Source organism: Mytilus trossulus, chromosome 9, assembly GCF_036588685.1.
Source record: "Mytilus trossulus isolate FHL-02 chromosome 9, PNRI_Mtr1.1.1.hap1, whole genome shotgun sequence".
NCBI classification, from domain to species: Eukaryota; Metazoa; Mollusca; class Bivalvia; order Mytilida; family Mytilidae; genus Mytilus; species Mytilus trossulus.
Genome location: NC_086381.1, coordinates 57,557,275 through 57,574,521, shown reverse-complemented (window position 1 = coordinate 57,574,521; position 17,247 = coordinate 57,557,275). Strand labels below are relative to the sequence as shown.

At 31.8% G+C, this 17,247-nt stretch overlaps 1 protein-coding gene across 1 annotated transcript; it reads right to left on the bottom strand.

Annotated features, from left to right (window-relative positions):
* Positions 1 to 4,957: 4,957 nt before the first annotated feature.
* LOC134684046 (uncharacterized) lies at positions 4,958 to 10,139 on the bottom strand. Its single transcript, XM_063543338.1, has 2 exons — positions 10,041 to 10,139; positions 4,958 to 5,872 (listed from the first exon to the last, which is right to left on the bottom strand). The coding sequence occupies exons 1-2, from the start codon at positions 10,045 to 10,047 to the stop codon at positions 5,508 to 5,510; spliced, it is 372 nt and encodes a 123-aa protein (XP_063399408.1). The 5' UTR covers positions 10,048 to 10,139; the 3' UTR covers positions 4,958 to 5,507.
* Positions 10,140 to 17,247: the final 7,108 nt, after the last annotated feature.

Here is a 17,247-nt window from a genome sequence, read left to right as displayed (position 1 = left end):
GACCACCATTGTCGTCCCTTGATTTTCGTTGTTCACAAATATAGTCCCTAGTGTTGACAGTGGGTTACTTGCCATTAATTTTTATACCCCTTCCAAATTAATTTCTCCATGATTAATGCCTCAAATTGCAAGTAGGGGGGTAAAATTACACTGTAAAAAAATTAGGGTCCAGAATTTTAAAGCAAAGTAGTGATTTGGTCCAGTTGAAAAAGGTTGAAAATGAGCACTTCGGAAGCTGTCAAAAGATTTCAAGACGCCCTAAACATAAAATTGTCCATATTTTGAGTTTGAGGCGATGAAGTTTTCTATAATTTTGATATAATTTGTCCCAAAAGTAGTACAACACACTGTAAAAGTTTCTTTGAGAAAGCACAGGTGGGATTTTTTTTATTTTCATTTATGTTCTAAAAGAAATGCACTACGAATTAATTGTGTTCTCGGACCTAAGAGGTGAAATCTGTAAATGAATTTGTACTCTGGCAACTTCCCTAAATGATTTGATGGTGTCAACTTGTCAAATAGCATGAAACTAAAGGATTTAAACTTTTATTTTATAGAATTTCTGCAAAAATGACCAATTTTGGCATTTTATGGTCAAAATAGGCATTTTATAACTTTTTCAATATTGATGCATAAATGGCATCCTGACTTTCTATCTGGCAGGTTTTCATGTGTCAATATTTGTGTTTCTATGCCTTTATCTACTTCTTTTACTTATTTATGAACTCTGAATCTACAGAAAAGAAGTTTATCTCAGACAAAATGTGCAAAATGTGTTATATAAATGACCCTTGTCTAACACCTTGTTTGGATGAAGTCAATAGTGGGGAGCTTGGTACATAAAATTTGATGTCCTTATTGAAGACCTCACTAAATTTGTATCAAATGCACTTTACAATGTCTATTGTACCTGTTCCATTTCACATAATATCTTTCTTTTCTTCTTTAGGATAGCAAGTGGTTTAAGTATAAGCCTGTTGAGAATAAATTGCATGCAAGTTTTTCCCTAAAAAGGCAAAAATCTTTGTATCAGCCCATACTGCTTGTAAGAAAAGTTAATTGCAAGAGTCTTTTTGTGCTCAGATTTGTTGTATCATGTCACATGAGTATAGAAATGATAAAAAAGACACAAATTTTTATTTCTTATAGTCTCAATATGCATTTTTAATGTAAATATGTGGCACGGCCTAAATTGACCCTAAATTTTTTCCACTCTTAGTTGGCCTAAGACCCTTTTAAACTTATATGATATGTTATTTGTAACTTTTCTTTCCATTTAAATTACTTTCAATACATATGCAAGGATTATTTATAACCAAAAGGCTTCACAAATTTAAAATTGCTGGAAAATATTACATCTTCATGTAAGGCCCCCCTTCATTGAAAAACCTCAATTTTTAGGCGCAGGCTCATATAAATTTGACTTTTGAATAATTATGCCAAGTCTTATAAATCAAATGAGTACTCTATTGCTTTAAGTACATGATAAGTTATATATAAAGTCATTTAAAAGTATTTTTTTGCAATATTTGAAATTTTAAAGCCCCAAATGTTCATAGTTGAAATTTTTCAATTTTAACGTCAAAATTTTACACGCAAAGATGAGTATAGAACTTAACTTAATGTCTATAATATACATCCTATTGTCATGAAACTTTGTAAGCAGTGTTATAATTCATTAAGCTTTGGTCATACCAAGTTTTTTTAAGATTTGTCAACTCTTTATACCCTATTAAGCAGACATGGGGTAATCGTAATCAGTAATCGTAATCAGCTGTAATCGATTACATTTTGTCATGTAATCACATGTAATCAGTAATCATTCATTTTCTGATTACAAGTAATCGGAATGTAATCGATTACATTGCAAAAAACAGGTGTAATCATGATTACTTTTAGATTACTTTTAGATTACATTTATATGATTACTTGATGATTACAAATTTTAGAGACATAATTTATTTTTAAAATAAATCATGCTTGCACATTAAACTTAGGTTTACAATGTTTTACATTGTCCAATTGTCATTGATCTTTATTACTGTTTGAAAAAGTTTTGTATAACTATGGTTAAGATTTGAGATTGATTTAAGATTTAAACTATTTATTTAGAAAAAAGTGAAACATGTTTATTTTCTATACTTCAGTGATCACACTGGTTTAAACTAGAATTTTCAGTTTCAATGCCAAAACAACATCAAACTTTGTGACACATTTAAAGGTAAGTTAGTTTAAATAATTATTGAAATGTTGAAATATTATCATGATTATTATCATTTCTTGAGAGACCAAAATTTAGAGCAAGGGTATCAGGTCTACAATTTGTACTTTATAAATATTACAATATTTTATGTTTTCATTGCTTTAAACATCTATATAAACTTTGAAAATACTTCCAATTTTTAGTTTACACAAAATGTTTTTTTTTAATGTTCAATATTAAAATATGTTATATAATTGTGCATGCAATTAATATTAGCAATTCATAACATTATTTAATAATGCAATTAACACAACACATTTTTCTTACACCTATTGATTGTCATAAAATTTTAAATGGGGATTAACACCTGTAAAAACATGTATACATGTCAATTATGTCCTCAGGTCAAACACAATAAGACTACAATGTACTTGATCATTAATTAGTCACTGTCTGTTTAATTCTTTTTATAAATAATAAATAAATAACCATGTTTTTGTTTTCTTTTACAGAGAAAGCACAGAGACATTTTCATTCAAAGTAAATCTGAGGATGGTACACAAATATCGCAAACAAATATAAGCAACTTTACAAAATCTACATCAGTTTCAAAATACTCTGCCAATGATGCTTCTCAAATGCAGATTACAGATGCTTTGGTTTCATTTGTAGCTGGAAATTTAACACCACTCTCAGTTGTAGAGAGTCCTGAATTCTAAAAATTCTAAATCAGACAGTGAAGATGAAAATGACGAATCTGAATTGGAACCTATTAATATTGACTTTCCTGAAGATGATTTACCAAAACATGGAAGATGTTATGCTCATACCCTACAACTGGTGGTAAGAGATGGATTAAAGGATACTAGTCCACATTTAAAAACAGTTATCAGTAAAGCATCAAATATTGTAAGATATGTGCGAAAGTCCATAAATGCATCTGACATCCTAGAAGGGGAGAAAAGGCTACAAGCTGACAACGCAACACGGTGGAATTCACAAATAACTATGATTCGCTCTGTTCTTGAAGTGTCTGAAGAAAAGTTGAATAAACTAGATACAATTAAACTCACTGGATATGAGCGTAAACTATTACAAGAACTATGCTTAGTGCTTAAGCCTTTTGAGGATGCCACAATAATGGTACAAAAGGAAATTAATGTGTCAGGAAGTTTAGCTGTTCCAGTTACACTAGGACTTGAACACAAACTTGCAGAACTGTCTACCACATACAACAACAAAATGGTTTCAACACTGATGTCCTCAATGACAAAACGACTATCATGCTTTAAATCTGAAGATGTATATCTGATTTCAGCAATATTGGATCCTAGGTTCAAACTAAGATGGTCAAAAGATCCAGTTGCAATGGAGGAGAAGCTTCTAACATATGCAAGGAAGCAAAAAGTTGATTGTGAAAATTACAGTGATGAAAGTTCTCCCCCAAGGAAGATGTCCAAATCTGATGACACAGGATTGTTCAGTTTCATGACACCAACAAAGGGGAGGAAAAAGCATATCTCAGGTGATATTGTTAAAATGGAAATTTCGCAATACCTTCTTGAGCCATGTGATGATGCATGTGATCCATTAAAGTACTGGAATGACCATACTGAGATATACGATGATAAAATGCAATGAAAAATTTGCAATTGCATAAAGGACTTATGGCTGCATTATCAAACAGTACAAGTATCACTTTACTTAACTTGTATATATTTATGATATTAAAAAAATTCTATAGATTTAGTTTGTTGATGTTAAGTAAAATATACAATGTAATCATAAGTAATCACAAGTAATCATGATTACAATGGAGAAAAGTAATCTAATGTAATCAATTACATTTGAAATTGGGTGTAATCATAATGTAATCGATTACATAAAATAAGCAAAGTAATTGTAATGTAATCGATTACATTTCAAAGTAATCGACCCCATCCCTGCTATTAAGGTCCGAGACCACCATTGTCGTCCCTTGATTTTCGTTGTTCACAAATATAGTCCCTAGTGTCGACAGTGGGTTACTTGCCATTAATTTTTATACCCCTTCCAAATTAATTTCTCCATGATTAATGCCTCAAATTGCAAATAGGGGGGTAAAATTACACTGTAAAAAAATTAGGGTCCAGAATTTTAAAGCAAAGTAGTGATTTGGTCCAGTTGAAAAAGGTTGAAAATGAGCACTTCGGAAGCTGTCAAAAGATTTCAAGACGCCCTAAACATAAAATTGTCCATATTTTGAGTTTGAGGCGATGAAGTTTTCTATAATTTTGATATAATTTGTCCCAAAAGTAGTACAACACACTGTAAAAGTTTCTTTGAGAAAGCGCAGGTGGGATTTTTTTTATTTTCATTTATGTTCTAAAAGAAATGCACTACGAATTAATTGTGTTCTCGGACCAATAGGTCAACTATATTTGTTGCATGGAAGGACTGTAAGCTGTACATGTCTGTGTTGCATGGTTCATCTGACCTTGAACTAATTTTTATGGTTCATTGGCAAATGTTTTGTTTTCTTGGTTAAGTCTGTTTCTTAGACAATAAGCTATAGGTCAACTTCATTTATTGTATTGAATGATTGTAAGGTGTCCATGTAATTCTCGTTTGGTTTATATGACCTTAATCTCATTTTCTTGAATCATGTTAAGTTTCACTGATGGTTGTAGCAAACCTTTTTATTTGAGAACTATCAACATAATATCAATGGTAAGAAAGAAAAAAAGAGGCGAGACATTTCAGTGTGTGCACTCTTGTTGTTTGTAAGTTAGCAAGCTATCATATGAAACATTGAAAGGCCACAGATATGAACAATGCAAAATAATCAAAACGAGCGAATTATTAGCCTTATTATTGTTTTAAAAAGCAATAGACCAATAACAAATATGATCTGCCAACTACAGCCATTTTGCCAGTTTATAAACCTTTTTAGCATACTATAGTATATTTAAAATTCATAATGATATGAGCCAATATATTAATGTCAAAAGGGTACACCAAAACAAAGAACATTAAGAAATGATAAACATGTACATGCAATATCATATTAAGTCCGTAAAGAGTCTACTAAACTGGTCTAAAACCTTCGAAGAAGTCAGATTCATTGTCTTTGCATGATGTTGGTGGTTGGAACAAACACTTTCTGGATGGTCGTTTGTCTTCGAACACGTGGTGGTCACAATTCGAAACAGAGGATTGCTGAACAACAATGAAATATGAAAACTCTTCAGTAGATAAAACTGGCGGGTCAATGAAGATCAGATCTTTGGTGACGTCACCGATTGCGTTAGGACCGGTTATCTTTTTAGAGTTGAAACAATTCGTTAATGTCTTTTTGGTATTGGTGTTGTGTTGTGGGTAATTTATGATCGCTGGTCTCCGTTTCCATAGAAATGAACGCGTCTTGGAGAATATTTTGGAAATCACCATTACAAGTCTTGTCAGAACCAGGCGACGTTTCCATTGGCGATAGAAAGAAGTCATTGTCTTTGAAGCCATTGCTCCGTGGTATTTGAAGAATGACTGGCCCTGCAGAAGACGGGATGTCGTTCTTAGATTGGCTCTTGTGTTGAAACGTCGGCGACCATTCTTTGTTGTACAATGGATTAAAGTCATCAATTAAAAAGTGATTACACATAGTGGTATTGTTGTTCGAAAAATCCATGGATCCTAAAAAAAAAAAAAGAAATTACATTATGAAAATGTTATACAAATTGAAAATTGAATCATCTTTAATGCATAAAGTGTCGTTTCGTTTACATTTGTCAAACATTAAAGATGAAAATCGCTTAGAATTGCTCAAGTTACGATTTTTTTCCACTAACGCTATGACATAGTTTTACGCTTTTTTTAATTACTCTTTTTCTGGGTCTAACTGGACCTATTGTTTTGTTATTTGGAACTGAAGAATTAAACATCAACATTATCCGACAGGAGGCAGGACAAACCGAAGAATATTGTCACCTTCTTTCGATTCGAAGGTGGGCTAATTACAATGATATAAACTACACCATGACAACAAGTAAAAATATTAAAAGAGACAAAACAACACAACAATCTATTAAGAATGCCAGAAAACAAAAGATTGAGCACCAAAAACCCCGATAAAAAAAGATGTGACTATGTGCTTCACCACTAGTGCTAACTTGTTGCGCTCATAAAAGGATGTGACTATGTGCTTCACCACTAGTGCTAACATGTCGCAACCTTAATTGCATAGTTATAGAGAGTCTCGCAAACTGTGCTAACATTTTTGTCATTGAAATGACAGTAGATTTTACATTGAAAACCTGTTTGTGACCTTCTGTTGTTGTTTTTTCTAGGTTCGGATTGTTGTCTCTTTGACACATTCCCCATTTCCATTCTCAATTTAATTTACATATCAGTATCTTTGGTTATTACTGTTATGTTTTAATGGCTCGTTATTTCGGAGCAATTAGACATCCGGGTATGAATAAAGAAATACCCATGTCTTCAGTGTCTTTACACATAGGCACTTGTAGCAATTTTGCTATTGAAATTTCAAAGGATTTGCATATTATTAATTTGAGGAGTATTTAAAAATGTTACAGTAATATTGGTCAAATATAAGACAGCTACATTGCTGGTAAACTTTGAGGAAACGGTAAAAATTGAGAGTCGCAATTAAAAAACATGTTTGCATATGGTCTAGTTTGAAAAAACAGCATACAACGCACAAATTATAAGAACTGGTGAATCTGATGATAAAAACTATTAGACGGGTGCCAAATGTGGAGAAGGATCTGCTTACCCTTCCGGAGCACTTGGTATCACCAGTTTTTGGTTGGGTTCGTGTTGTTTATTTTTAAGTTTTCTATGTTGTGTCATGTGTTCTATTGTTTGTCTGTTTGTCTTTTTCATTTTTAGCCAGGCGTTGTCAGTTTGTTTTGATTTATGAGTTTTGATAAATATCATTATTCAGCCACCACTGACTTATGAGGGCGGTGGGGGTATGTGTCTGTCTTAAGTCAGGAGTCTGTAATTTAGTGGTTGTCGTTTGTTGATGTGTGACATATTTGTTTTTCGTTCATTTTGGTACATACATTAGGCCGTTATTTTCTCTTTTGAATTGTTTACATTTGTCATTTAGGGCCCTTTTAGTTTTTACGGTACGGTGACCTATAAATATATTTTTTTTAATTTCTGTGTCATTTGGTTTCTTGTTGAGAGTTGTCTTATTGGCAATCATACCACATCTTTTTTTTTATATATAAAAAAAAAATTATCATTGGACACTTTCATTAAAAAACTTATTCGCGACATTTATCATAAATTAATAGGAATTAAGCTTTTACAATAAAAGTTGTACATTTTCTGCGATTAGAAATATATTTTAAAGATTTCGTTAAAAAAAAACGTTTTGTACAGAAAGGGTATGTGACATCATAACAATAAACCAAATAATACAGTACTGTACAATTACAGAAATTAACGAAGTACAGCATCGAGAAATCTTTTAATCATATGTAAAAGCAATATCATTTGCACGAGAATTTTAAAGAAAAAGCCCTTATTTTTAAAGTAGAAGAAAAAGAATCGGCATTTTTTAAAGTTTATTTTCGTTTTAATTTTTAACCGGATTTTTTGACAAAAATGTCGGTTATTGATTTGGGGATGTACGGCGGGCGGCCGGCAACCAAATGTTGTCCGTGCATTTACTCATGAACCGTTCTTCCAAAGCTTTTAAAATTTTAATATATTGTTACTGACAACAAAATGAAGGTCAAGTTCAATAACGACGATTTTGACTTCAACTGTTCAGTAGTAATGGTTCTTGGAAGATTGAAAAAATGGCATTTCCAGTCGTGTCCGTGCATTGACACATGAACCGTTCAACCAAAGCTTCCCAAATTTTAATATGTTGTTACTGATGACAAAATGGAGGTCAAGTACAATAATGACGATTTTGACTTTTACCGTTCAAGAGTTATGGTTCTTGAAAGATTGAAAAATGACTATTCCAGTCGTGTCCGTGCATTTACTCACGAACTGTTCATCCAAAGCCTTTCAAATGTTAATATAGTGTTAATTACTGATGACAAAATGGAGGTCAAGTTCAATAATGACGATTTTGACTTTTATCGTTCAAGAGTTATGGTTCTTTAACGATCGAAAAATGGCGTTGCCATTCATGTTGTTGCATTTACTCATGAACCTTTCAACCTAAGCATTTCAAATTTTAATATGTTGATACTGATGACAAAATTGAGGTCAGATTTGATATTGACAATTTTCACTTTCACTTTTCGTCAGTTATGGTTCTTGTGATAATAATATTGGCAGGACACAAATAAATATTAATAAATCCGGTTTGCTGTCGTTGTAATAGCCTTTTTTTCTATTTGCACTGACAGACATATTACAAATCGACGATATACGAGATGACGTTAAGGATGATCGCTGCTCAGTTTCAAAATAAATAACTTTTTATAAAACTAGTATATATTGATAGGGGATTAATTGAGGAATAAAAAATGCAAAAAAAATATAGGGGTCAATGTGTTTGTTTTCGAGATATTAGCCATTAGAAATTTGGCGGGAAAATGTTCTCTCTTGACTTTTCATAGCTTTATCATTGACCAGTTAAAGTCCTCAAATACTATGAAAAAATAAATAAGATTTTATAAGACTTTTACAAATGGCTTATAATTATACATGTAAAAGATTTATAAAAAGAAAAAAGGGGGTTCATGGCCAAATTTTTTTAAGGCATTCAAATGGATAAAACCAGAGGATTCTGAAAATCTGACAAAAATTCCAAAACATGACAAACAGACATCCTTTTAAAAACGTCAAGTAAAGGCGATAATATGTGAATAATATGAGATGACGTGTATCGTATTCGTTTTTATAAGTGTGGACACAGATCAGTGTTGATAGTTACGCCAACAAGTTATTTTATTAATGTGTTTGACATTGTCTTCACTACTTATTTTTTGCATTTGTTGTTTCCCCACCTAAATAAGTAGCAAAAGCTCAAAATCAGCATAACTTTTTTTTGTGGCTAGGCTATATTAATTCTTGTTTGATAACCAATAATATATGATAAACCAAGACGAGACTAATTAGAACTTGACATGTTGATTAAGATAATGACAATTTGTATAAACACGGTCACCAATCTATTAATATATGAAAACCTCATTTCTTTCTATATATATCACGAAGCAACATGGCATTGACATAATTTCTATTCAAAATTTGTTTTTAAGTGTACTCAGAATAATTCGTTTATGGACATAACTGGTATTTCTATATTGGGTAAGTGCTATGGTTTGTCGTAGCTGCGTTTAAATAAAGAATGAACATTTTCGCTTTTGTTGTTAAAATGCTTAAGGTTTGAGAAAAGGCAAATGAAGGAAGTTTTTACTTCCATTAGTACAATAGTCCAATATAATTAATTATGAAGATTGAAATACATTAAAAAAGAAATTAATTGTTGCGTAAATTGTTTTAGTTGGAGTTTTTTTTTCAGTTGAAAAAAACATATACTTATTTTATTATTTTCGTGAAAATTAAAAATGACCATGTAGAATTTTCAATGTAGACGTAAAATGTTTCACTGGAACTAGTACCAAAACTTCTATTTGAGGTCAACTTTTTAAAAGCTTTTTTTTCTCTATTTATTTTTATTTTATTTATATTTTCAAGTAGTTGTAACATTTTAAAAACTAAAGCACACTTAATTTCATATGAAAAGTAAACACATAAAAAACGGCCCGGGTGGGGGGGGGGGGGGGAGAACTAATTAATCAATAATTCATTCGACATCATTTGTTTTTAAATATATACATTAAAATAGATTCTGAAGACATACCTTGCATGTCTTTATGTTACGTGTAGTTCTTTGGTTTATTTTCTTTCTAAACACACAGATTTCACTTTTCGTTGAAAACTTTCTCGTATCGTAAAGATTATGGTTTATATAGACTCTTTTTGTTTGATGTTAAAAAGCGAAAAGTTTGAGAAATTCGTATGTAAACAAAGAAGCCCTAAATTCGCGTGGGTGTATACAGCAATCATAACATTGACTATCTAATTATTAATCAGACAGTATAGACAATAGAAGAATGTTTTACAAAAGTAAATTTATATTATGTATACTTAAAATAACAACTAATATTTTACAAGGATAGTTAATTATACTTTTTGTTCTTTTAAGGAATGAAGCCCTACACTCATTTAATGAATGCATTACAATTTTGGAGGAAACAATGCCATTTCGCTGAAATGATTCATATTTTAGTTAATAAATTGTTTTATCAAAATGTCGCGTATTGATGAAATTTTTATCAATGTACGATAAAACATAATTGTTGATGCAGCGACTGCTTTTAAATAAATTAAATCATAACTCTGAGTCAGCCAAAACAAAATGGATTATTCACATTAAAAAAAACGCATTGGTCTATATCATCAACAACCAATAAGTACTGCGTTTAAAATTTGGGAGTAAAAAAAAACCTTCACATTGTTAAATGTTATAGAATAATTCACCCGTAATTAGAAATAATTCACCCGTAATTAGAAATAAAATAATTTGAATTAAAATTAAGGTAACACGATACCGAATTGGCATATCTCCCGATTTCTATTTTTTTTTACTTTGAATCGAGTTACATCGGAATATGTAATAAAAAATGGGGGTCACCATTTTTGTTTTTTTGTAATTTTCATAGGAAAACGTCAATTTTGGCGACAAATTTACTTAGGTAAATAGGGGAATTGCCTTTTTTCGGCTTACCTTTTTAGATTTTCGAATGGATGGCTATTTTCTTATATACGGAGAAAAACAAAAAACAAACATAATATCCAGGATTGCATAGTGAATCCATACATGTATAGAAACTCATATGTCACCATCCTTGTTTTTGAAATAAACGGCTTCAAAGATGATCGATAGGACTAAAATTTGACCAAAATCCAGTGACGTTATGGTGTATAGAATATAACGTTATTCGTTTTCAGAGAAATATAAAACAAAATATGTGTCGGGATCTGAATAATTATATTTTATTTTCATTTTCCCTGTCGACTGTTTTAAAGTTCCCAGTAATGCATTATACAATTCTACTGAATCAGATACAATTTTGTTTCGTCCTGCTAATATTATTTAAAGGGTGTTTTGAACGTGCCTTATTGTCCATTCCAGTTTACGTTATTTTGTGAATCAAGGATTTAAACGCACACAGAAACGAATCGAACTACAAGATAACAATTGCCATTTCCTGACTTGGTACAGAATAAAATGGTATAATGGTAAAATTGAGAATGGAAATGGGGAATGTGTCAAAGAGACAACAACCCGACCAAATAAAACAAAGGGCTGCGCTTTAGCGCATAATACGCCCGTTACTCTTTTAACTTGTCTTTTATTGGAAAATTCCCCCTTTTTTATGCATAAAAATTCATAAAAAGAAAATCTAAAATCTGAAATTTATAAAAATTGAAAGGGAGTTTACATCAATAGATATAAACAATTCACCAAAGTTTCATGGACATTGGTGAAAGCCTTTTTGAGTTATTGTCCGAAGTGTTAAAAATCCCCCTTTTTTTTTATGAATAAAGCCCCATAAATCCAAAACTTAAAATCTGAAATTTATAAAAATTAAAAAGGAACTTATATCAATAGATATAAACAATTCACCAACGTTTCATGGAAATTGGTGAAAGCCTTTTTGAGTTATTGTCGGAAGTGTTAAAAATCCCCCCTTTTTTTATGAATAAAGCCCCATAAATCCAAAACTTAACATCTGAAATTTATAAAAATTGAAAGGGAGCTTACATCAATAGATATAAACAATTCACCAAAGTTTCATGGACATTGGTGGAAGCCTTTTTGAGTTATTGTCCAAAGTGTTGAAAATCCCCCCATTTTTATGAATAAAGCCCCATAAATCCAAAACTTAAAATCTGAAATTAAAAAAAAACGAAAGGGAGCTTACGTCAATAGATATAAACAATTCACCAAAGTTTAATGGAAATTGGTGAAAGCGTTTTTGAGTTATTGTCCGAAGTGTGGACGACGAACGGACGGACGGACGGACGGACGGACAACGGTATACCATAATACGTCCCGTCCCGGGCGTATAAAATCAACAGCAGAGGGTCACCAACAGGTCCTAAATGTAGCGAGAAATTCCCGCAACCGGAGGCGTCCTTCAGCTGGCCCCTAAACAAATATATATACTAGTTCAGTGATAATGAACGCCATACTAATTTCCAAATTGTACACAAGAAACTAAAATTAAAATAATACAAGATTAACAAAGGCCAGAGGCTCCTGACTTGGGACAGGCGCAAAAATGCGGCGGGGTTAAACATGTTTGTGAGATCTCCCCCCTCTAACCAATGTAGAAAAGTAAACGCATAACAATACGCACATTAAAATTCAGTTCAAGAGAAGTCCTAGTCTGATTTCAGAAGATGTAACCAAAGAAAATAAACAAAATGACAATAATACATAAATAACAACAGACTACTAGCAGTTTACTGACATGCCAGCTCCAGACTTCAATTAAACTGACTGAAAGATTATGATTTCATCATATGAACATCAGGCACAATCCTTCCCGTTAGGGATTTAGTATCATAACATCATAACATATATGAGAAGAACATAACCCGTGTCATGCCAACAACTGTTTTTAGAATAAATGTGTTTAGTTCCGACGCAAAGACCTTATCAGTGACTCAATATTAACGCCAAAATATGCAATCTTTAATGACTTGACAACAGTATCGTAATTATATCCCTTCTTAATAAGTCTATTCAAAGGTTTTGTAAGTTTCTGAGGTGAATACTGACACCTTTGTGCTTTATAAAGAATATTTCCATAAAAAATTGGATGTGAAATACCTGAACGTATAAGAAGTCTGCATGTTGAGTCATATTTACGAATGATGTCTTTATACCGATGATAAAATTTAGTAAATGTTTTGACTAGTTTGTGATATCGAAAACCCTGGTGTTATAATTTTTCAGTAATACACTAATTTGTCTCGTTAAAATCTAAAACATTGTTACATACACGAGCGAATCGTACAAGTTGAGATATATAAACACCGTATGATGGTGACAAGGGAACGTCACCATCTAAAAACGGATAATTAACGATAGGAAATGAAAAATCATCCCTTTTATCATAAATTTTAGTATTCAGCTTTCCGTTAGTGATATAGATATCAAGATCGAGGAAAGGGCAGTGGTCATTGTTAGTATTAGCTTTATTTAAAGTAAGTTCAGCAGGATAAATTTCATTAATATACATACTGAAGTCGTCATTATTGAGAGCCAAAATATCATCCAAATATCTAAAAGTATTATTAAATTTGTTTATCAGATGTTGTTTTGATGGGTCTCTGCTTATTTTTGTCATAAATTGTAACTCATAACAATACAAAAAGAGGTCCGCAATAAGTGGTGCACAGTTAGTCCCCATTGGAATTCCGATAATCTGACGACATACGGAATCCCCAAAGCGAACAAAAATGTTATCTAGTAAAAAATCAAGGGCATATATAGTATCAAAGCATGTCCAATTAACATAGTTTTTTTTGTTTATTGCTACTAAAAAATGACCTTAAAGAGTTTGAACATATATATTCACATTCTGATTTTTTGAATGCCCATGTAATTAGGTGTGTGATTTTTTTCTTAATGAAAATGTGAGGCAATGTGGTATACAGGGTAGAAAAATCAAAACTTTGAACAGACTCAAAATCACCAATATAAGCATGCAATTTATCAAGTACTTCCAACGAGTTCTTGACACTCCAAAAGTAATTTATTCCACTATTTTCGAAGGCCTTATTTGAACAATTTAATATAAGGTTTTTAATTGTACCAAGTGTGCTGGTAAGAAGAATAGACAACTTAGTAGTTGAACAATGGCTTGAAGACGAAATAAATCTATATTTGTAAGGGGTTTTGTGTAGCTTCAGAAGCCAATAGATAGTTGGGACTTTCATTGTATTTGGCTCTGCTTGTAAAGCGGTGGCTAAAAGTTTATGTTTGTAACAGATTTCATTTTCTGAAAATGGAGTCAGTTGGAATGTTGGTGAATTGGTGATTTCCTTTTTCAGAACCTCAATGTAAAATTTACGTCAAACAATAATAATATTATTAGCAGCTTTATCGGCCGGGACAAAAACAAATTCCTTGGCTAGTTCTTTTAGTTTATGTTTGATACGAGAAATAGGTTTATTGTGGTTATTGTTAATAGTAAAATGTTCTTTAAAATGTTGAATACGTATATCAACTATCTTCATCACTGAATTAAAAAAAGAGTCCAAAGATTTTTTGTCTGCTTTTTCCCGTTTTATCCATTTCATACAGTAAGTATGGAGTGAGTCGTGGATGATATTACGACACTCATTCAAATTAATAATTGACGAGGGACGATATTTAGGTCCGTTACTGAGGAATGATTTTAACTCTCGGTCTTGAACGATGTTAAGATCTCCTGTTATAACCTGGGAAATGGGTCCATAAATATATTCGGAATTACTGCAATTACATGAAGTAGGTGTATTTTCACTGATATTAACATCTTTACACAATTGACTATAATTAAACACAAATTTCCGGGTAGATTTCTTGTAAATATAACAAATAAGAGGTAGCTCAGTATTGTCAAAATATCCCGGAATTTGTTCTTTAACAGAATGGTCGTTAAATATACCGGCAATATTTACAAAATCAAAGCCTTTATTGACATACTTAATTTTAATAAAATGTTTTTTATGATCTTCAGGGCGATCAATTTTGGGAAATAATTTAGAATAACAATATGCCATAATAATTTGAACAATTTCATACTTAGGACTGCTATATTATATTTCAAAGCTCATTCGCTGTGCCCGTGTCTGTTGTGACTTTTTTTTTAACGAACTGTGTATTACTGGTAAATTATTAAACCAGGGATATCGTTACCATAAATTACTTAAAACCTTTACTAAATTTTTCTATAGATTTGGGTTTGAAGTTTGGTTGTACCAAAAAAAATTATTTCAAACTGGATAGCACATCTAATTTTTACGTAAATGTTGTTAACCGTGCCCGGATTGATAGTTTAGTCTTAGATGCATGATTTTTTTTTATTAGTTGTTAGTGGCTTTGAACTAGCTGTCAGATAACTGTGAGTACTCTCATTTCTGTTCATTGTGTCTTTTTGTTGTGGGATGTACAAGTACCCGTCAACATCCACTTGTATTTTTGTCCATCTGAGGAGTTGAGCCTTTTTCGACTGACTTTTATTGTTCGTTCTTATGTCGTACTGTTATACCACTGTCCATGGTTAGGGGGAGGGTTGGAATCCAGATAACATGTTTAACCCCGCCACATTATTTTTTATGTGCCAGTCCCAAGTCAGGAGCCTGTAATTCAGTGGTTGTCGTTTGTTTATGTGTTACATATTTGTCATTCTAGTCTCTTGTGGACAGTTGTCTCATTGGCAATCATACCACATCTTCTTTTTTTATTTTGTATTTCATAAGGTAGAAGCATGCTTCATGCATTGTATACATTTACCTTATGTTATGTCAACTACTAGTGTATAGAATGATCGATTGTAATGTGTATAAACTATGTCTGATTGACGAGTTTGATCTGACCTCGACCTTAACTTTATGATTAAATGTTAAGTTTTTTAAATGTTTGGAATATTTTGTATATTTATTAGAAATAGGGCCACTTTATTTAATTTAAGGATTTAGTGTACGGTGTTCATGTCCGTCTTCCAGTGCGATTGACAATGCATCAAGTTCGATATTCTGAAATAGATGTTTCACTATCGTCAGAATCTGACGAATTTACAATTTTGAAAAATAAAAAAAATAAAAGTTTATAAAGAGGATTTTTTTCCTCTGTATACGACTTTTATATCTTCCAAAATTCTTTAACATTACTATTTTTAAGACATTAATCTTTTTTTCTGAATTTGTTTTTTCGTTTTTATATAGGTTTTCACTTGCCTCTTATATGAACATTCTGTATTCGTCATCTCTGCTTTATTAAAACATGCTTCATTCATGGTTTTTATATATTCCTTTTGCTACCCATGTGTCTTTTTCCTCACCATATCTGTTCACTAACTATGGTTAGATACTGTTCTTCGACCTTTCGTTTCTGTTCTTCGACCTTTCGTTTCTGTTCTTCGACCTTTCGTTTGATGTTGTTTGTAACTAAATGATTCAGAAACACCCTTTCATCTGTATCTGCAATTAAACCATTTCCAGAGCTAAGCCTTTCCCCGTTTTTAAGCCATATCCTCAAGCCAATAATTTATTATTGTCAATTAATTTACAGGTTCAAAACAATATTTGATATTTGACAATCAGTATACTCTCTTTGTAGAACAATCGAAAATTGATACAGTCAATCAAGGATGTAAATATATTTATTGAAAATAGAGATGTTTTTCACACGAATCTAAAATCGATCTTTTATACCTATATATCTCTTATTATAAGGACACATCGGCTTAATTGTTAGAAACGCCAATACATGACACGCTGCTCATTCTTTACATAAATTTACTGAATGCCTGGTTTTATCATTTTGAAAAACGCAGCATAGGGAGAAGAGCATAAGAAAGTTGGAAGGATATAAAAAAAATACTCATTTTAAACTTTTCACTAGTTTCGATTATATCGTAAAATTCAGTCAGCATGATTTGAATTTTTAAGGAATACGGCAATGAACAATTCGAGTGTGTCAGAGATTTGCGATCACTGTCATGTCGATTTAACAAAAGCTGAACTTCCGGTACTATTAATACTTACTTTACTTTTTAATAGTGTAGCCATATTTGTATTATTCAAAATACGGAAAAAGAGTGAGAAAATCAACCATTACTTAGTAACAACGATAACTCTAAATGACTTGTTTTCAACTTTGGTCTTTACAGTGATGTGGATTGGAGGGTGGATTAAATGTGGATGCATGATGACTCAAGCATTATGCTCTATTTTGGGCTGGCTTAGCACAACCGCTGTCGTCTGGTCGGCATGGATTGTGATCG